Source organism: Mobula hypostoma, chromosome 29 (genome assembly GCF_963921235.1).
Source record: "Mobula hypostoma chromosome 29, sMobHyp1.1, whole genome shotgun sequence".
Lineage (NCBI taxonomy): Eukaryota > Metazoa > Chordata > Chondrichthyes > Myliobatiformes > Myliobatidae > Mobula > Mobula hypostoma.
In genome coordinates this window covers 5,193,427-5,215,319 of record NC_086125.1, presented here as the reverse complement: position 1 = coordinate 5,215,319, position 21,893 = coordinate 5,193,427, and the positions used below count along the sequence as shown (strand labels likewise).

The 21,893-nt window shown below is 40.7% G+C and overlaps 1 protein-coding gene across 2 annotated transcripts in view; it reads right to left on the bottom strand.

The window, feature by feature from the left end:
- Positions 1 to 9: 9 nt before the first annotated feature.
- The window catches only part of nacc1b (nucleus accumbens associated 1, BEN and BTB (POZ) domain containing b), a 32,075-nt gene continuing 10,191 nt past the window's right edge, over positions 10 to 21,893 (bottom strand). For both annotated transcript variants that reach the window (XM_063036031.1, XM_063036030.1), the window contains exons 5-6: positions 16,403 to 16,500; positions 10 to 12,532 (exon numbers count right to left, since the gene is read on the bottom strand). In XM_063036031.1, the coding sequence (XP_062892101.1) occupies positions 12,267 to 12,532; positions 16,403 to 16,500 (364 nt within the window). In that variant the 3' untranslated portion in view covers positions 10 to 12,266. The remainder of the gene's footprint in view (positions 12,533 to 16,402; positions 16,501 to 21,893) is intronic.

Below are 21,893 nucleotides of genomic sequence, written 5' to 3'. Positions count from 1 at the left end.
CCCCCCCCATCCACCTGCTTCCCCAGGAGGTAGTGCAATGGACTGCATTATACGAATAATGTGGAAGTCTTAGGGTACTGAGGAGATTTACCAAGATGCTGCCTGGATTTGAGAGCGTGCTTTATAAGGAGACATTGAACAAGCCAGGTCTTTCGAAGTGGAGGAGGATTAGAGGTGTTTAAGATGATAAAGAAACATTTTTATAAACTTGTGGTTCTTATCCATTCTCATACAATGCCAGAAAAGTTTTAGCAGCGGGGTGTTGATTTTCCAGAGGGTGAAAACAGCTAATATGAAAGAGCATAATTTTAAGGTGATTGGAGGAAAGTGTTGAGGGGATTTCAGAGGAAGATTCTTTTTATACACAGTGATAAGTGTGTAGAATGCACTGCCAGGGCTGCTGGTAGAGGCAGATACATTAGGGACATTTAAGAGACTCTTAGGCACATGGATAAAAGAAAGATGAGGGCTATATGGGATGGAAGCATTAGATTAATCTTGGAGTGGGTTAGAAGTTCAGTGCATCATCATGGGCCAAAGGCCTATACAGTACTGTTCTATTTTCTAATGTCTCAATCTTCCTACTCCCCGCCATCCTGTCTTGTCCTTCTGTAGCCTTACAGACCTGAGATTTTTGCACAGCCAAAATTCTGATATTGTTCATTCTCAAATGTAGTGGCTTCATTTCCAGTAACAGTGTCTCCAGCTGCCAAGGTCCTAACCTCTGCTGCAACAAAGAATCTGCTGGAGGAACTCAGTGCACATTAAACAGCTCGCGAGTGGTGGGGTGGGGAGGAATTGTCAATAGTTTTGGATCATGTCTGAGTTAGAGAGACAGCTTGTAGAGAGGAGAGGGGGCAAGGGAGAGAGACAGGGGATTGGATGACAGGCAGTTTAAGCCAAAGAGGGCAAGGAGAGGGGTGGAGGTGGAAGACATAACAGATGGAGCCAAATGGGGGAAAGGGGAGGATGAAGGTGGAGACAGCTGCTGAAGGGTGGCAAGCAGCAGCACAAAAGGATACCAGAGATGGAATCTAATAAGTAAGGCAGGTGATAATGGTAGGGTAGGATAGACAGTCGAGGAGATGTGAATGGCAGATGCAACCTGGAGAAGGTGGGTGAAATATGTGGATAGTCAGTAGATGCAATCCGGTGAAGGAAGGGAATGAGAAACAGGTGGATAGAGCATATTGCTTCCTGCTTCAGATGCAGCATCTGTCTCCAAATCGATGCAGTTCTCTTTAAAAACTAGACCTCTCATTAAATGCCCTTTTTAAAGTTACGGTCCCTGGAATATTTTGATTGTGCTAGATTAATGGAAATTGTTTCTGCAAAGACACCCATGTTAGCTTCGAGGTTAGGCAGTGAGTAAACTAAGCGAGAAGGAAAAAACTTGCCTTTTTAATAGTCACAGGCTATGAGATACACAAACTTTACAAGTATCAGTCATTATAAGCAGCAGCTGGAAAAAAATTTATGCACAAGTATTTTGTACAAAACTGTTATGATATTAAAAATGCAGATCTGCATGAACAACAGAGATGACACTGATATACATGTAAGGCAACAGCGACAAGCCTTCAGCAAAGAACCTGGACTTGTATGATAATCTCCACCCCCACCTCTCTGAACTAAATTTAAATTGACAGCAGTTAAGCCAAATAAGAACTATATATACATATTAGCCTAAAATGCTTTAAATTATTTTGTTTAAAGTAGCTTTAAAAAACGTTCATTAGAGATTGCAGGTAAAAGTGCAGGCATCAGGTTCGAATTGCCTTCTCAGGTGAGAGAGAAGTTTAATAGATAATAGATGGATTTTATTGGGATGGCCAAAGACAATTCTGGCACCCTCTTTAAACCCATTTTTGTTCAGTTCTTCGAGCCCAACTTCATCAGGCCAGAGCGTAGAGCAGGCTCTTAATTGCAGGATTCCCAGAGTTATGTATTTCACAAATGGAGAAACTGCTAAAAATTGATACATGTATTAAATCTATATTTTGTTTCCTACCACTGGCCCCATTGTTTGAAATCCTGATGATTTGTTTCTCCTTTACATTCTTATCCCATTGATAATTTTTGTTTTGTGACTTGCTTATACCAGTCCAAATGTGGTTTATATCTGTTTTTAAAAAGCAGGTTACAGCCTGCCACCTTATTAATACACCAACTGTACTGCTGCTCATCAAGGCTGTGTGGCATATTGAAGGCTGGAACTTCAAATAAATTGTTTAAACCAGCACTCAATATTACAGTGAAATCACTGAACCTTAAGTCTCAAAGTACAGAATTTCATGGACCCAGCCATTTCCCATTTACTCCAAATAAAAGGACTTCTACTCCTTAATCCACTTCCCATTAAATATCACTTAACAGACCTCTGTCAATTAAATTACTTCCCATTCATTCCAGTTACATGTAATCTCATTAATCATGCCACTTAGGATTCATTACACCCAAATGAATTCTCACATTTTGCAGTCAGTGCAGTCAGTGGTTAGCCATATTTTGTTAGCACACTAATATTTTTGAAATAAAAATGCCCAAATTTGGATGCAGTTATGGTACAACTATTTTGGAGCATTATCTTTAGTCAAGTGATGAATATACATTAAATATTAGAACGGTGAATTAAGGAAGCTCCTCTCTCATCTAGGTAATACATTTAATCTTTCACTGACTGTGATGGTTGCAGATCTTACAGAGAAGGGATAACATTTCAATGAATACAATTTTCCAACAACAAAAAAAATACTTCCATCTGAATGATGTTTCTACGGTTTCTAAAATCTAAATTGCTTCAGTATCAGCATCATACATTCCTAAGTTGGGATGCAATGGTCAGGTGTGAGGAGAAGCCCCCTCTACCTTGATCAAACATCCCTAATTACATTCCTTAAATGCAGAAACAAAGCGTAGAACTAAGGTATTTTACCTTGCATTAAAATAGATTTAATATGGGATCTCCATTACACTACTTTGGTGCCCTTATTGCAAGAGGGGTGAGAGATATATGATAGAGGCATTTTACACTGCATTAGATGAAGAGCATTATAATCTTAAAGCCTCTTACCACCCTGTCTTCTGCAAGTATTCCATTTCATTCTCCCAATTTCTCTGGCTCCATCACATCCATGCTGGTGACATCTTTCGTGCCAATGTTCTCAAGGAGCCTTCCTTTTCCTTAGCTATGGCCGTGACTCCACCACTGTCGACAGAGCTCTCCACTGTATTTAATTTGTTTCCTACAGAGCTCCTCTCATGTGCTCTCTTCTGACCCAGGGCCCTTACTGTCCTCACTTTCCATCCCTCCAGCCTCCACACTCAACAGAGCACACTCTGCCATCTTAGACGTGATACCACATCAAAATGGGTCACCCCAATCTCTCCACTTGCAGCACTCTGAAAGAACCGTTTATTTCATGCCCCTCTGGCTCACTCTTTCATCTCCACCCACATCCGCCCCAACTTTGTACAGCATCATCTCTTACAGACACACAAGGTGTAGAATCTAATATTTTACCACTTCCCTTCCCACCATCTAGAGACCCAAACACTCCCCCTTTACTTGCAGTCACAGTGATACAGCATGGGCTTCTGCTTGGTATTCACGTCAATATTGGAACAAATCCAGACTGGATGATTATACCATGCAACACCTCTGTTCAGTCTTCACAGAGAACACTGAGCTTCCAATTGCCTCTCATCTTAACTCTATCCCACACAGGCTTTTATGTCTGGTCTTTTGCGTTGTTCCAATAAAGCCCAGCTCAAGCTTGACAAACACCACCTCGTCTTTCCAACTGAACATATTACAGTCCTTGGGTCTCATCGAATTCAAGAAGGTACCAGCAGTTTTGATATTTGTATCACTTGGATGATGATATCTATTTTTGCCTCTCTGTTTTCTTCCCTACTTGCAGCTCCTTTAGACAGTTCAGCTGTGATCAACAAAACATCACCACCACCAGCAGCACTGGCAATCAATCTCCAATCACCACTTGACCCTAAGCTTCCAATTGACTGTCATCTTAATTCTCCACCCCACTCAGACATTTCCTTTGATCTCTCCACCTACCCTGCAAATAAAAACATGCTTGAGTTTAATTTTACCTGTTATTCATAAAGGATCATGAACACAACAGCTTCTCTACAGTAGCCATCTGACTGGCTGAGTGTGTTTATTTTACCACAGGAAGGAAACTGGAATGTATTACCCTATGGGCAGTATGAAATACGTGCACTCTTATTTTTCAATGTATCTCCCCGTTTATCCGATGTAAGCCCTTGGAGCTTATGATGAATCAGCAGAGAACTAGACCTCACAGTCCCAATCCACAGACCCTCAAACAAGATTCTTGCAAATAACAATTGGAACTGTAAGACTTTAACATGCACAAGGAAGGTCTGATGGTACCCTATGGCGGAGAAACAGAATACTATACAAAGCAAAACCGAATACTGGGATGCGTTGATTTACCAGAACTTCTCAGTTATTTCTCCATGAAATTCTTCCTCAGTTAATCTTCCCTGAAATTTGAAAATGTTTCTTTTCCCTCCACAATTGCCACTGTACAAGCTCAGAACAGTTTGTTGTGTGGTAAAAGTAAAATCCCCTTCATGATACCAGCCTATCTGACTAGTTGACTAGACTTCACTGTGGCAAAATATATACACCTAAGCATTTCAACCCATGATTTCTCAGTCTCCTAACACTAGTTACTCACATGATCACCATCAGTCGACAGCCTTTTGAAAAAGTGTCTTAAATTGCTTGAAAAACTAATTGTTGATTTTCCTTTGCATTTTTAATACAGAACAAACCCACTATTGAATCATGCAGTTAGTCATAACCTTCTCTCTCATGGCTTCCTTTTTTGTTTATGCCCCCTGAAATAGTTATATGAAGAATTTGTTAATAAAAGAGGCAAGAATGAAGTAGGGTATTGTGACAGAAGAATTTTGCTAAAAGGGGACCACCTACCCACCCTGATCAAGAAAATAAATTATGTACATGTTGAGAAATGTGTGATTGGCATAAATGCTTCAAGTGATCTCCACTCACCAAAGGCAATATTCAACATGGCAAGAGATCAACAATCTATTATCTTCACAAGATGCAATTATTTGAACCCAACAGTGACCAGAACCAGCACGTGACTCCTGCAGTGGCTTGTTCCTTTGGGGCCATTCTCAGTCAGACAGAGATACAGCGTGGAGACAGGCCCTTTGGTCTACACAGTCAACAATGACCATCACACGTCCATTTGTTAATTCTACAGTAATTCCATTTTCTTTTATTCTTCCCAACAACAACCCCCTAGATTCTGCCTCTTATTTACATACCAGGTGCAATTTACAGTGACCAATTCACCTACCAACCCATATGGAGGACAGGAACAGGGAGAACATGTAAACTTTACACAGTCACCCTTTATTGCTGGGGGAAAATCTCTGTTTAATGCAGGCTGGCATTTCCATTGGATCCTGGATAATGGACTATCTGACTGGCAAAACAAAGTTGGTGCAGCTTCAGAGCTGTGTGTCAGATATGGCTATAAGCAGTATTGAGGCCTTGGAGAGGACTGTATTGGCTCCCTTCCTGTCTACCTTGTATACCTCAGACTTTAGATACAACAATGAGTCATGTCATCGGCAGAAATTCTCTGATGACTCAGCAGTAGTTGGGTGTATAAAGGGAGGACGGGAGGATGGATACAGGGCCCTGGTGGAGGACTTTGTCAAATGGTGCAAGCTGAATCATCTGCAGCTCAACATCAGTAAAACCAAAGAGATGGTGATGGACTTGAGGAAGACTAAGCCAGCATTGCTCCCTGTTGCTATTGATAGTGAGGACCTGCAAGTACCTGGGGGTGCACATGGGTGACAGAATTGAGTGAAGCACCAACACAGAGGCTGCATATAAGAAGGGCCAGAGTTGCCTCTACCTCCTGAGGAGACTGAGGTCCTTTGGAGTATGCAGGCCTCTCCTTCACATGTTCTATCAGTCTGTTGTCACTAGTCCAACCTTCTATGTGGTGGTGTGCTACGGCTGTGGTAGAATAAAGGAAACTATGGAAAATCCAGGCAATTCTGGACAATGTTTCTCACCCTCTGCATGCACCTTGGCTGAACATAGGAGCACTTTTAGTAATAGACTAAGAAAACCGCGCTGCTCCAAAGAGCGCTATATGAGGTTATTCTTACCATCAGCCATTAGGCTCTATAACGAGTCAACCTGTAGCTAGGGAAGTGATGAACCCCTCCTGTTAGGCTGTTTGAGGTAACTTATTATTTATTCTTTCTTACTTCTCTTCTAATATTTGTATATCTGTGCACTTGTAATGCTACTGTGACACTGTAATTTCTTTTGAGATCAATAAAGTATCTAACTATCTATCTAGACAGTAGTAGAGCTCAGGAATAAACCATGTTTCTGGCACTACAAGATAATAGCTCTAGCTTAAATAGTCCATATTCAAGTACCAGCCTAATTATGGAATGTTGGATTGTAGAGTCAGTTAGTAAACGTTCCCAATAGACTCAGACTTTCTCTCTCTCTCTCTCTGACTGTGTCTCTCTCACACATACGCATTCTCAATCTCCAGTCCTTGCTGTAGCCACAGTATTCAAAAATTACATTATCCCATGATTCTTTACCTTGTGGTTCTTTTTTGAAAGCATTCTTTTATCCACACCTTGGCATAGGCAAATAATGACTACTGGTGTGCAGATGGCTTAGTTATATTGACCATTAACCAGCAGTTAAAACAGGAGGACAAGGAAAACCAGCAGTAGTTTTAGAATGGAACAAGACTATATATAATGGACTTGGTCTCTATTGTGGTCTTTACTGGAACAGTATATTTTAATTAAAGAAAGAGATTGCCAAATGCCCTGTGCAACAATGACCATAGTAACTAAGGCAGCAATCACCTGCTATCAATACAAGCCTTCTAATGGCTGTGCTGTTCTTTGAGGACATAAAAGAACCTAGCCTAGATTCAGTACAACAGACCTCAAAACATTTTTAAAAAATTTCAAACCCATAAAATTAAGATTTTATAGAACGGTATGAGAAAATGGATATTCACCACCAGAGTCTTTCTCTCTCCCGCTCTAAAGATCAAGTGTGGTTCTGATGGTAAAGTCCTCATCAGGCAGATTGATTGTGGAGACTTCATCACTGATGCTCTGGTGGTGTACTAAGGAAGTGCAGTAGTGTTATGTGTCATCTTTTCAGCTAAGATATTAAACAGCTCCCCACCTTAACACAAATCTGGTACTATTTCACAGATGAACAAGGGGAGCTTTTCCCATTACTGGCCCATTATTTTTCCCTCAGCCAGTATCACTGAACAGGCTATCTAGACACAGTCACATGGCTATCTGAAGAACCCGGTAGGTCCAACTGATTTCCTATATGACAACGGTGGAACAGCTTCAAAATTTAATAGGTACACAGCAGGGAGGGACCTGGAGGGTTATGGTGCGGAATATGGACAACTGGGACTAACAGGGAGGATTCTGTGGTCAGTAAGGATGAGTTGAGCATAAGGTCCCACTTCCGTGCTACATTACTCTATAATAATAAAAAAAGAACTGCATTACTTTTTAAGTCCTTTAAACTTTGGAAATGTAGTAATTTTCTCTTTTGCTTTCCCTATATTGTGTCAGCTTCTCATCAGTTAAAGTAATTTTCACTTTTCAAGAAATATTTAAAATGGCACAGCATTTTACTTCGAGCATGTCAATCTCGTACACAGCCCAAGTGCTGTATTTCATATCAGTGACTTTGGCTATGGGAGCATATACTCAGGCCATTTTGTATTAAAGTGAAAAAACACATAACATGGACATCACGAATTTCAGAACAGGTATGGTAGTGTCTGATACAGCTGTGGACTCTCCTACACCACCTCGCCACTAACACAACACACTCAATATGATATTTGTCAATTTTACAAGGGAGCCACCTCACAGCTCAAAATTATGCACAATATGTTATGCTGTGGCAACTGCTGGAAGAGTTTTATGCCATTTCAATTTCAAAGGATGTGCTGACAATGGAGAGGGTTCAAAGGAGGTTCACGAAAATGATTCTGGGATTGAATGGCTTGTTATATAAAAAGCATTTGATGACTCTGGGCCTGTGCTCACTAGAATTCAGAAGAACGAAGAGCGACCTAGTTGAAACCTATCGAATGTTGAAAGGCCTCAATTGAGTGGATGGGGAGGGGATGTTTCCTATGGGAAAGTCTAAGACCCGAGTACACAGCCTCAGAATAGAGGGACGTCCGAGATGAAGAGGAATTTCTTTAACCAGAGAGTGGTGAATCTGTAGAATTCATTGCCACAGGTGGCTGTGGAGGCCAAGTCTTTAGGTATAGATAAAGCAGAGGTTGATAGGTTCTTTGTTAGTCAGGGTTTGAAGAGATACGGGGAGAAGGCAGGATATTCGGGCTGAGGGAAATGGATCAGCCATGATGAAATGGTGGAGCAAACTCAATGGGCCAAATGGCCTAATTCTGCTCCTATATCTTATGGTCTTACTTCTATTACAATTTTGAACACTATTTAGTTCTATGCTCCCAGAAGTCAAGACCAGTGACTAAATTATCACACCATTTCTTTGACCTTCTGCCTGTTTCACACCCATAATGATAAACCAGACTTCCAATTACAAATAGGTAATTCATGGTCGAGGTGAGATTTAATGGGGATTGTCAAAGTTATGGAGAGGCTTTAATAGAATTGAGTGATCCACAACTAGAACATTGAAAAGGATTTTCGGAGCAATGAGGCATATTTAAATTAAAAAAACAATGACCTGGAATACATTGAATGGGAAAACTATAAAGATATCAGTAAGATTGAAAGAGTACAGGGGAAATTTACAAGGTTTCATAGGTTAGGACTTTATTCCCTTGCGTATAGGAGGGAGAGGGAGAGGGAGATTTGATAGAGGTATACAAAATTATGAGGGTATAGATAGGGTAAATGCAAGCACACCTTTTCAACTGAGGATGGTTTGGACTAGAACTAGAGGCCATAGGTTAAGGATGAAATTCTTAAGGGGAACTTCTTCACTCGGACGGTAGTGAGAGAGTGGAACGAGCTGCCAGTGGAAATGGTGGATGCAGGTTCAATTGAAACATTCAACAGAAGTGTGGATAGGTTGTATGGAAGGGGAATGGAGCAGTATGATTCAAGTTTTGGTCAACGGGACTTGGCAGAATCACAGTTCAGCATGGACTAGATGAACTTTACAATTTGTTTTTGTGCTGTAATGCTTTATGCCTCTATTTGGAAGGAAAAGTATGTAACTGAGGAGTGATGGGAAATGAGCTGCAGCATGGGACTATTTGCAAATTAAGTGCCAGCCCAGGGATGATGATAAAATAGCCTTTCACATAAGGTCATATTCCTAGCTTATTTGTTAATTGTTATAGATCTTGCTATTCTGATGGCGAGCCTCCTAGTTATACCTTTGTTTAAATGTAAGTTCGACCACTCTGCTGCCGGTATCCCAACTAAAGTGGTATAGACTGGTTCATATTTAAAGTTTTTGTCCTTTTTCAAATTCTTTTTCTCTCTATTGTCCAAACTTCTTAATTTGAACCCCTCGTTCTTTAGTGATTTGACTGATAGTCACATTTTCAATTACCAAGGGGTCAATTTCTGGAATTCCTTGCCCAAGCTATCCACGTCTCTACCATCTCCAGACCTCCTCGACCAAGCTTCTCCTCTAATATCTTGTTACACAGTTCACCATCAATTTTTGCCAATGCTGCTGTGGGATGCTATCTACATTATAATAGTTGCTGCAGATTGCAGCATGAGGGTGGCCATTATCCACTGCATTTATCTGTTGGAGAAAACATTACTTAAAAAAATTGTTTTATTGTGGAGCTGTTTGGTGAAAATGAGTTGGTCTTTTTTTTTGGGAGCAGAGGGGACAGTGGTTTGAAGATCTTGTGCCTGAAGTCTAAAGCCAGCCTAGAGTATGTGAGAATATGTTTGCAGTCAAGAAGCATTAACATTTATTATCACCTACTGGTCTCTGAGCTGTATTCCTTTACTGCTATTCTACACTATTCTACAGATTTCAAAAATTTGAATAACAATCTACACACAGTGGCCATTTTATTAGGTACACCTGTTTGTTAATGCAACTAACTAATAAGCCAATCATGTGGCAGCAACTCAATGCACAAAAACCATGCAGACATGGTCAAGAGGTTCAGTTGTTGTTCAGACCAAATATCAGAATGGGGAAGAAATGAGATCTAAGTGATTTTGACTGTGAAATAATTGTTGGTGCCAGAGAGGATGGTTTGAATATCTTAGAAACTGCTGACCTCTTCAGAGTTTCACACATATAGTCTCTAGAGTTTACAGAGAATAATGGGAAGCTCAAATCACAGTTCTGGGGCCAAAATGCCTTGTAAAAGAGAGAGGTCAGAGGAGAATGGCCAGACTGGTTCAAGTTCACAGCAAGGCAACAGTAACTCAAATAAATACGTTACAACAGTGGTGTGCAGAAGAGCACCTTTGAACGCACAAAATGTTGAACTTTGAAGTATACGGGCTTCAGCAACAGAAGACCACACGAAGTTCCACTCTAGTACCTAATAAAATGGACACAGTGTATTTTAGCTCAATTTTGTAAGTAAAGGCTAAAACTGGTCAGCCTTCCAAGGAAAGGCTTGAACTGTGGGAATACTGCTTGGTTTTATTTTTTTAGAACTTCTGGACCCAAATGATTGTTGTAACTTGATTGAAAGAAAGACACTCATGAGAGATGTTACACAGTGCCCCAATAACAGCCAGACCGCTCACACAGAAAGCAAGAAGATCATTTGGATAACCCGTCCATGGCCTGTACTGAATTCCTGCTTCTTGCTGATATGGAGAGGAGTTACAGAATATTTTCTCTCTCTATCTACCCTGTTTTTTTTTCTGCCTATGACAAGTAGATTACATGCTTTACGTTAACTAGAGTTACAGCAAAACGGAATTTAAGTTAACTGGCTAACAATGGAGATGTTAATGATCTAAATTTATGACTTCTAATCTCACCACAGCAGCTGTGGATTTTAATGTCAGTATTATATAAATTAAGAATGAAAAGCTAGAATCAGTGATAGTAACCTTGAAAACAAGATTACTGCAGAAAAACCCACCGTATCAAGCAGAGAAGTAAATTTAGCATTCCTTGTTCATTTCCAGTATATAATCAGTTTAAGGGGCAATTGGAAACAAGTAACAAACGCTGGACTTGCTAGCAACACCCTCATCCTGCAAGCACCCGAGGGATATACAAAAGGATGATGAGAGGCTAACATACCGAATGGAGGACTTTGAAAATAATTTAACGGGATCTATTACGACATGATGAAATAAGTGGGGAGGCATTGATTGTTTTAAATTAGTTTCGAGGGAAGATGACTCAGTTGGAACCCTTTGGTAAAACATGAAGATGCAGCTCCAAATTAAGTTACATGCTTTAGCAGAGAAAATCTGCAGTATAATTAATGCAATCAAAACCTTCATTGATACAAAGTTTAGCAAATGTTAAGTAGCATGGAGCAGCAATCTCAGTGTGTGACGTCTGCCTTTACTCACTAGTTAAAACTCTATTCAACAAGAGCTGCTAGACAGTCCACAAAGTGTTAAGAGATTATTGCAAATGCGATTAAAAAGCAGTTCAAAAAATCCTTCAAGACAGTAGCTTAATGAGACTACTATTAAATATTACCATAGTGTCGATTTAGTAAAACAACCAAAAAAAAATGCACAAGACACAAAGTTTGTGTCAACTTCTGGTTTTCCCATTAACACGTAACAGAGTCACCTTCAAATCTTCAGATAGAGAGAGGGAGGGGAGGACCGGGAAACCAAGCTGAGAGTTGGAAGAGTAACTGTCTTCATTTCGGACAGATGTCTCAACCTGCCCGATTAATCTAGGCTACAAGCTTTCAGGGTTCAACCTAGGCGGAGTCTCAAGGTAAAGGGCATTAACATTTAACAAGTGCCCCACCCACCCACAACCCTTGGAATTGTGCAATACCTAACCTATAGTACCCTTTCCCCATCTCCACCCCATTCACATCTTTAAGACTCACTGATGCAGAATAAATAGGTTCTTGCTGTCTCTGCGCTACTTGAGTGTGTTAAGAAGCCAGCTTGTTTGCCATTCTGCATTTCACGAGCCATTCTAGGTTGAACCCTGGATTTTGACACCTTCTTCCACAACATTCTTGTCATTGGGCTGACTCCAAGGAAGATCCCGCCTCACCCTCATGGCTGGCAGCCTCAAAACCCTGCTCTGCATTCAGTACATCCGGTTCCAGATTGAGCCCGGTAGTGTCCGAGATAAAGGAGTGGTAGGCGTCCCCTTCCACCATCAGCAGCTTCAGCTTGGGAATCCAGCTCTTGCGGACCACACGCCGAGCATTGGTACACATGTCCGCGGCAATGGCATTCATCTCGCTCTCCTTGAAGTTGGGGGCAAAATTCTGGCAGTAGACTGCAGATAAACAGCAATAACGTTAGAGCAAAATGGCTCAATGAATAGCACCCTCATCAGAATATCTTGGGTTCAAGTTCCACTCCAATGACTTAAACATAAAAATTTACGTGTCTATACATGCAAAACGCTGGAGGAATCAGCAGCTGAGGCAGCATCCCTGAAAGGGAATAAACAGTTGATGTTTTGCACTGAAACCCTTCATTAAATGATTATACTCAGGTCCTGTTTATTCCTCTCCATAGATGCTACCTGACTTGTCAGTTCTCCCAACATTTTGTGCGTGTTACTCAAGATTTCCATCATCTGCATAATCTCTGATGCGTATAAAACTGAACCAACATTACCGCAACACTCAGGAAGTGCAGCAATATTGAGTTACCAGTTTCTCACTGAAACAATAAATCAAGATCCCACTTGCTTTCAAAAATCCCAGGCATGTTATCAACATTGCAGTCTTAATATTGTTTCTGCTCTCCCTTTCGAGTCTTGCTCAGACATAGATTTGGCCGCTGACAGTCCTTCAGTACTCTCCATGTGAGAGACTGGTGGGGATTATAGACAAATGTGATCTGCCGCTTAGCCAAATTCCCAATAGTTTCTCTGTGTAACATTGGTGATGGGAAAACCTAATTAATCGGTGGAATACTACAAACGTTTGTAGACACTGATAAGATTTGGGGTTCAAAGCTAGCATTTCCTATCCCTACAGGTTTTCCTGTATTGTTAAATTAAAACACTTTGGTTAAATGTCAGAGCAGAGAACAGCAATTTAGTAACTTAGATGTGTCCTAAAAACAGGAAGAACAATGAAGTTGCATCAATTATATATAATTAAATACAATTGGCAAGGAAAATTTTGACTATGGATATATTTGACTACTGTAGAAACCTAGTCTGGTTCACTAGCAGCCTTTGGGTCAGGAAATTTGCTGTCTTTACCCTTTTTGGCCAACAGGTGACTCCAAACCCACAGCATTGTGACTGCCTCTTAAATACCTCCTGAATAGCCAAGTAAGCCGTTGAGAAAAATGGAATGGGGAGGGAGAAGAGAAGCACCAATGTTCATGGTGGTCCCAAGACACACAGAAGGACTTCGCATTTTGTGCTTTCACCTCTAAACTCCCACTACAGCGACATTAACAAGCTTTTATGTAGCATCTATAATTAAGTATAATTAGCATCTGATGAAGCTGAGGCTTTATAAGGCATGGGTCAAACTGTACTTGGAGTACTGAGAGTAGTGTTGGCCTCTTACCTAAGAAAAAATATGCTGGCATTGCAGGGTCCAAAGGAAGTTCACAAAAATGATTCTGGGATTGAAAGTGTCAATGTGAGAATCATTTGATGGCTCTGGGTCTGTAGCCGGAGTTATATAGAATAGGAGTGGTGGGGAATGATCTTATTGAAACACAATGAATATTGAATATAGAGTGGATGTGGAGAGGATATTTCCAATAGTGGAGATGTCTAGGACCAGAGGGAACAGCCTCAAAATACAGGGATATCCCTTTAGAACAGAGATAAGGAGGAATTTCTTTAGCCAGAGTTAGTGAATCCGTGGAATTCATTGCCACAGATGAATATGAAGGCCAGGTCTTTGGGTCTACAGTGGATTCCAGTTAATTGGGACACATCAGGACCAGTACATTTTGGCCCAATTTAGTGACTATCCAATCAGCCTAAAGTTCATGGAAATAGTCTTCAAGTGTTTTTTATTGTGAAGCAACATCAGCTTAAACACAACCGACAATGTCCTAAAGTACAATGCTTCTTTTTCCTTTTCTTTCTTATAACAATATAATAAAAGTCAAATGAATGAATGTATGTATAGTAAACAAGCAAAAAGCAAAGGAAACCCTACCACCCTGTCTCCTTCCCAGCCCTACCCTCTCCTCACCCCTCCCGTATGTGCTGTTTAGGTCCTACTGCCCTCCACACTCAGTTCAGCTAAATTCATGGAAATTGTTAAAAAGGTATAAAAAAGACAAACTACCATTCAATTGAGGAAGAAATTATGTATTTAAATGACATACAGAACAAATTATAAACATGCCAATGCTACTGGTGTTTGTCCATCGTATCCAACAATGACAAGAAACCTGCGTGGGCGAGTTTTCAAAGTGGAAAAGCCATCGCACTGGGACAGTTCCACTCTCTCTGCCTCAGAAGACTGGATCCACAGATGTCACAGCTAAGGTCTTCCTTGGGTACAGTGGATGACCGTAACTTCTCCTGTGCGTCAGCATGCCCTTCGCTCTCCACGTTGTGTTGCAGAACTGCCTTCCTGGCCATTGGATCTCACAGTAGATCGCACCTGCACAGCCTGCCAGAGTTAACTCCGCATGCTAAGACAGGTATGTCCCTATCTCACCGGGATACGAGACCCACTGGCCACCCTCACCTGGTTTAGCTTGCCTCTCAAGGCGATGTACTGGGGTGTGGCTCCTGTCGCATGCAAACACCTACTTGGAGCCACAGGTGGTTGTCCGGTGAGGACCAAAGGAAACATTCAGATGATTGTCAATAACTTCAAATTCTTCATAGTTCCTAACTCGTTGAAGTAGTGAAACTGTTTCATTTTCACTCCTGGCCATTTCTGGCATCTCCAAGCCTGAATGCTTGGAACCGCAGTGAGCAAAACAGGGCTGAATTGTCTTACTACCTATTTCTTATTGACTATCAGTGACAAAAATCGCTGCTTTTTGAACAGAAACACATGCAACTGACGCTATTTAAAAACCGTTCACTCTAAGCACAGCGTAGTATCTAATAGCCATGCAGGTGCACATGATTGATGCTAGTTGGAAGCTATCTGGTAAGTCTGCTGCCCCAATTAAGTGGCATAGCGCCCCAAATAAACAAAGGGAATCTTGACTATTTTATTAGTTTTTGTTTTTAAGAGTTGGCTCAAATCGGCAGCTGACCCGATTAACCAATGACCCAATTAACCTGAATCCACTGTATTTAAAGCGGAGGATGATAGGTTCTTGATTAGTAAGGGCATCGAAAGTTATGGGGCGAAGGCAGGAGAATGGGGTTGAAAGAGATAATAAATCAGCCATGATCAAATGGTGGAGCAGACTTGATGGGCCGAACATCCTCATTCTCCTCCTTTGTCTTACAGTGTTAATAAAATTTCCTGTGGCGCTTCACAACAGCAATATCAACTAAAATCTGCCTCCCAGCCACTTTGCAATGTAATAGAATAGTTTAAAAAAGGAGAAAATAGACATAAAAGCTTGGTTGGAAAATTCCTGCCATTAGAGTCGTGATACTGAAGGTATGTCAGTCAGTGATGGAGTAAATACAAGAGCCCGAGTTCAGAGTTAGATTGTCATTGGGTTGGAGGAGATTACAGCTAAAGGAAGAGATGAGACCATGGGAGAGATTCATAAATGAAGATGGTACATTTGAAGTACAGTTGGACCAGCAGCAATTGCAGACTACAAGACACAGCGGCGATAAATGAATGGGGCTTGCTGCCTGATTTTGGACCGGCACCTGAGTTTTGAATGGGCACAGGTTTAGGAGACTAACCAGAACAAACTGAAGGCAGTAAAGATGTGCATGGGTGTGCAGATGGGTGGATGGTAAGCAGCTACAGGAGTTGGAGTAGAAGCTCACAATGAGATGGGAATGTAGTCAGTTGTTGATCTCGGAGGAAAATATGACTCTAAATTGTGACTGGCCTGACTCTGGCCAGAGAGTGGAAGAAAAGAAGTTGGATCATCCATAGATGATGATAACCTCGAGATCCAAATACAGACAATGCCCAGGCTGTTTTCAGTAAAAGGCTGAATGCCTCAAGGTGCATACTCAATTCCCCAGCAGTCCTGTGAATTTGAAGTCTGTGCCAACTGTACTTACTTTTTACTGCATTGAGAACCCGACTGTCCAAAGGCTTCCTGCTCGGATCATTTGTGGAGGAGCGGATTCCGGTGCCACAGCTATTTGCCAGTGTGTTCCTGTGGTTTGGAGACAAAGTCAACAAAATCCAATCAATCCATAAAACATTTTGGTTTGGACTGCAGCTCTCCTTCATAAGATGATGACATCTTTGATCAAGGTTCAAGGATCAACTTTACTCGTCATTTACATGGATTAGGAATTTACCGTGGGGGTGTTGATGCGACATGCAACAAACAACAGTTATAAAGAATTATATAAAATATAAAGTTAGAGTTTAAAGTACAAATATGGAATAAAATGTGTACAAATACATAAATACCAGCTTGTATTTATAATGTAAATAGCATTACCTGTGCTATTTACAGTGCAGTGCAATGACTGAGGTAATAGACTGAGGGGGTATGGGAGGGGCCTAACTAGAATAGTTGATCAGATTAACTGCCTGGGGGAAGAAACTTTGAGGATGGCATGAAATTTTTGTTTTAATAGCCCTATAGTGCTTTCCAGGAGGGAGCTTTTGGAAAAGGTGGGTTATTGGGTGGGTAGTATCTGCAATGATTTTCCCTGCTTGCTTCTTTGTCTTGGACACATTCAGACCCTGCAGTGATGGCAGATTACAGACAATGACTTTTGTCTTGGTGACAGTGACTTGATGTATTTTGCTAGGTGAAAACCAGAATGAAATTGCCACCTTATTCTAAGTCTCCTCTCCTTCCCAGTCCCAGTCACTTTTCCATCCATGAAAGTGCTGGCTTGTGCTGGGATCTACTTTTATGGAAATACCTGTGCTTTTTGTACAAACTCTGTTTGCTGTTCACTCCTGAGGGGCATCCCCTCACTATCCATGCCCATTAAATGCAACCTTTCATAGTTTAAGGGAAAACTCAAAGGAAACTATTACAGTTGCTAAACTAAGTATGGCAACATTGTTTTGATATTGGACCAGTAGGCCAAATGCATGGAATAATGATCCATTGACATGACCACAGCAGCTGGGAAACTTAAATTACATTAAATAAAAAGCTAATGTTAATATTGGCTACACAAAACACTCATGATGTAACACTCACTAGCTTCTGTTACAGAATTAAACTTTTGCCCCATCACTTGGACTTCAATAAGACCCTACATTGATAACAATGAAACTACTGCAACTTCCTTTAGTTCAAGGGTAACTAGGGATGGAAAATAAACTCAGTGGCTACTTTATTAGGTATACCTGCTCGTTAATACAAATATCTAATCAGAAAATCATGTGGCAGCAACTCAATGCAGAAAACCATGTAGACATGGTTAAGAGGTTCAGTTGGTCTTCAGACCAAAGATCAGAATGGGGAAGAAATGTGATCTAAGTGACTTTGACTGTGGAATGATTGTTGGTATGATGGGGTGGTTTAAATACCTCAGAACCTGCTGATTTCCTGGGATTTTCACACACAGCAGTCTCTAGAGTTTACAGAGAATTGTGCAAAGAACAAAAAAAAAATCCCGTTCTGTCGATGTTCTTGTTTATGAGAGGTCAGAGAAGAATGGCTAGACTGGTTCAAGATGACAGGAAGGCGACAGCAGCTAAAATAACCACGCATTACAACAGTGGTGTACAGAAGAGCATCTCTGAATCCACAACACATTGAACCTTAAAGTATAGCAGCAAAAACTACGATACTCAACAGTTACTTTATTAGGTACCTCCTGTACCTAGTAAGGTGGCTACTGAATATAAATGCTAGCCTTCCCAACAATGCCCTTCCTATAAAATATAAGCAGTACTTTCAGTCTGACGTGAGTTTCAAATCCCTTCCTTTAGTGGATAGCTTTGTTGCAAATTTGTGTGTATTTTGTCATTTCTTCTCTCTTAAATCATTTGCGCTCTTCAGCAAAATCATGAATTTTCTCTTTTGCTTTTTACAATTGCCTTTTCCTTCTACTCTTAAAAAAATAAGGCATAGGGACTTCCGGGTCATCAAGGGAATGGCGGCGTAAGGAAAAGGTCTCTCGACAAAAAAGAAGGTAAACTGCCCCAAAATCGAATTTAGACAAATACTTAATATTGCATAACTATATTAATAAAAGGGGCAAGGATGATGTCTAAGAACAAGAATAAAAAGTCCGCTTCGAAGGCTGATAAACATAAAGAGATGCAGCAAGGCGACGGGCCTAGCTCCCCCACGGCAAGCCAGGACGGAGATAATGAGGGGGAATCGGTGACTCTGTCTTTGATTCTCGGAGAGATTCGCGAGTTCCGACAAGATAACAGCAAACAGCTGGAAGATATTAAAGGAGAAATAGTAAAAACTAACTCGCGGATAGATGAAGCCGAAGCGAGGATTGTTGGAATTGAAGAGAAGCTACAAAACGCCGAGGAAGTGATAGCAGAAATGCTGAAGCTACAAGACCAGCTCCAGTGGAAACTAATAGATCAAGAAGGCCGCTCGAGAAGGGAAAATGTGAGGATCTACGGAGTTCCCAAAGGAACCGAAGGTAAACCCGGATTGATGATTCCCTTCGTGGAGAAGCTGCTTAGAGAGAACCTTGATATACCGGCCGCAAAGGACCTACAGATAGAAAGGGCTCACCGCGCGTTGGCACCACAGCCTCCGGCAGGCGCCCAGCCCAGATCGATTCTGATCAGATTTCTCAGTTACAGAACGAAGGAAGAGGTGCTTAAAAGAGCATGGCAAAAGAAAGGTTTCATGTGGAACAACTGCAAAATCAGTTTAGACCACGACTACGCACCGGGGATTCTTGCCAGACGGAAGGAATATACGGAAACACGGAGAGTCCTGAAGGAAAACAACATCAGATTCCAGACCCGTATCCAGCTCGGCTGAGAGTCTTTTACGACGAAGGGACAAAAACTTACGCTACGGTGGAGGAGGCAACGTCAGACCTGGCGGACCGGGGACTACCTATTAAAGTTATCACCCAACCGGAGTCGCTACTGGAGAGGATTCGGCAGAAGTCGTGGCAGTTAGTGGGGCGAGGACGCTCCACTCGAACCAGAGTGTCAAACTACAAGGAAAAGCTGCAAATATTCAGACACGAATGTACAGAGAATACAGATTAATTAAGAGAAATGACTGAAAAAAGTAAATCGGACTTAAAAGTAAAATGAAAACTGGTAACCGAAAATAAACTAGGCGGAATAACTTGAATGATAGCAATATGGTCGAGACATAAATAGGAGAAAATTCTCTATGATTATTCAAACTGCTGAGGGCCCTCTAACACAGGGTGAAGATAGAGGTTATCCCTCTGAACTGAGGCGGGTCAGTGCTCAGGCCTCACTGTGGGAAGTCGGGAAAAATTTTCAAATGTTATACGTTCAGAAATGTCTAGGGTGTGGTTATATGTCTTGGTTTACTGTTGAGAAGGGATTGCTTACTGTTTGGTTAGAAAAGGAGAGTGCTTTTTTTCTACTAGAGAAAAATGCAAACTGAATTGGTAAAAATAATTTCCTATAATGTTAATGGGGTTTTGAATCCAATTAAAAGAAATAAGATTATGTCTAAATTGAAAAAAGAGAGGGCACAAATAGCTTTCCTCCAGGAAACACATATGAGCCAATCTGAACATGGAAAATTAAAAAGAATGGGCTTTAAGCATGTATTTTATTCATCATATAAATTGAGTCACAAAAGAGGGGTAGCTACTTTAATATCAAGTACTCTTAATTATGAACATATTTCAGAGACTAGAGACAAAGAAGGACGGTTTGTAAAAATCACAGGAAGAATAGAAGGTACAGAAATAACATTGCTGAATGTTTATGCTCCCCCAGGTAGTGAATGGTCATTTTATAGACACATTTTTGACCTAATGGTCAGTTCTCGAGGGGTAGTAATTTGTGGAGGGGATTTTAATATTAGATTAAATCCTATATTAGATTCTTCAAGAATAGTTACTCAGAATAAACCTCTGACTCGGAAAGTGAATTCATTGATGGAGGAGTTGGGAATTATAGATGTCTGGAGGGAATTACACCCTACTAGTAAAGATTATACATATTACTCTTTCCCTCATTCAGCCTATTCAAGGATAGACTATTTCTTTATCTTTAATACAGATAGAGTCAGGATAAAAAACTGTAATATTGCAACAATTGATCTGTCGGATCATAGCCCAGTCTCTATGTCTCTAATCCTGGAAAGGAAAATGAGGAAAACACTATGGAGGCTAAACTCACATATACTCAATAACCCGAAAGTAATGGAGAGATTAAGGGGAGAAATCAAAGAATATCTGGACCTTAATGACACGGGAGAAACATTGCCAGTGATTTTATGGGATACATTGAAAGCTGTACTGAGAGGGAAAATTATTTCCATTACTACTCACATGAAAAAAATCAATGCACAAAAATTAGCAGACCTTCAAGGAAAATTAAAACAACTTCAAGTTGTAGATAGCAACAAAAGTAATTCAAATTGAAAACAGGAAATTAGGAAATTGCAAAGTGAAATTGATGATATTTATACGTTGGAAACTCAAAGAAATTTTCTTTACCTGAGACAAAAGAATTATGAAGTAGGAGGTAAATCAGCTAGATTATTAGCATATAAATTACGAAAACAACAAGCAGACAATACAATTCATAAAATAAAGAATCCAAAGACAAAGCTTGTGGAGAGTACAATAGTGAAAATTCAAGAGAGTTTTGAAACATATTATCGAGAGCTGTACTCCCAACCCCGGGCCCCCAATGAGCCCTATATAGACAGTGTATTGAATTTTTTAGATCTACCTAAACTTACAGATTTACAAAATGAAAGTTTATTAGAACCAGTAACTGTCAAAGAACTGAACGTGGCCATCTCTAGGTTAAAGGCTGGAAAGTCCCTGGGTTCTGATGGGTTTACCTCAGAGTGGTACAAGTCCCTGAAGACACAGTTAGCCCCATTACTACTTAACACCTTTAATTGGATCTTGCAGAGAGGAGAAACTCCACCTTCCTGGAGAGAAGCGATTATTTCAGTTATTCCTAAAGAGGGTAAAGATACACTAGAATGTGGCAATTATCGGCCAATTAGTGTTCTTAATTTAGATTACAAACTATTTACATCTATATTAGCGCACAGATTGGAAAAGCTTTTACCTGGCCTAATCCATTTAGACCAGACTGGATTTATTCAACAAAGACAAACACAGGACAACATAAGGAGAACTCTGCACATATTAGAACAGGTTAATAAGAACGAGACAGAGACAATGGTAGTAGGATTGGACGCTGAGAAAGCTTTTGATTCGGTTAGTTGGGCATTCCTATACAGAGTGTTAGGAAGATTCGGCTTTCAAGAAAGGTTTATTAAAGTAATTCAGACTCTATATGACAGCCCTACAGCCCGAATTAAGATAAATGGGGACCTCTCTGACTCCTTCATTTTAGAGAGAGGCACTAGACAGGGATGCCCAATTTCTCCTCTCCTTTTTGCGCTATATATTGAACCAC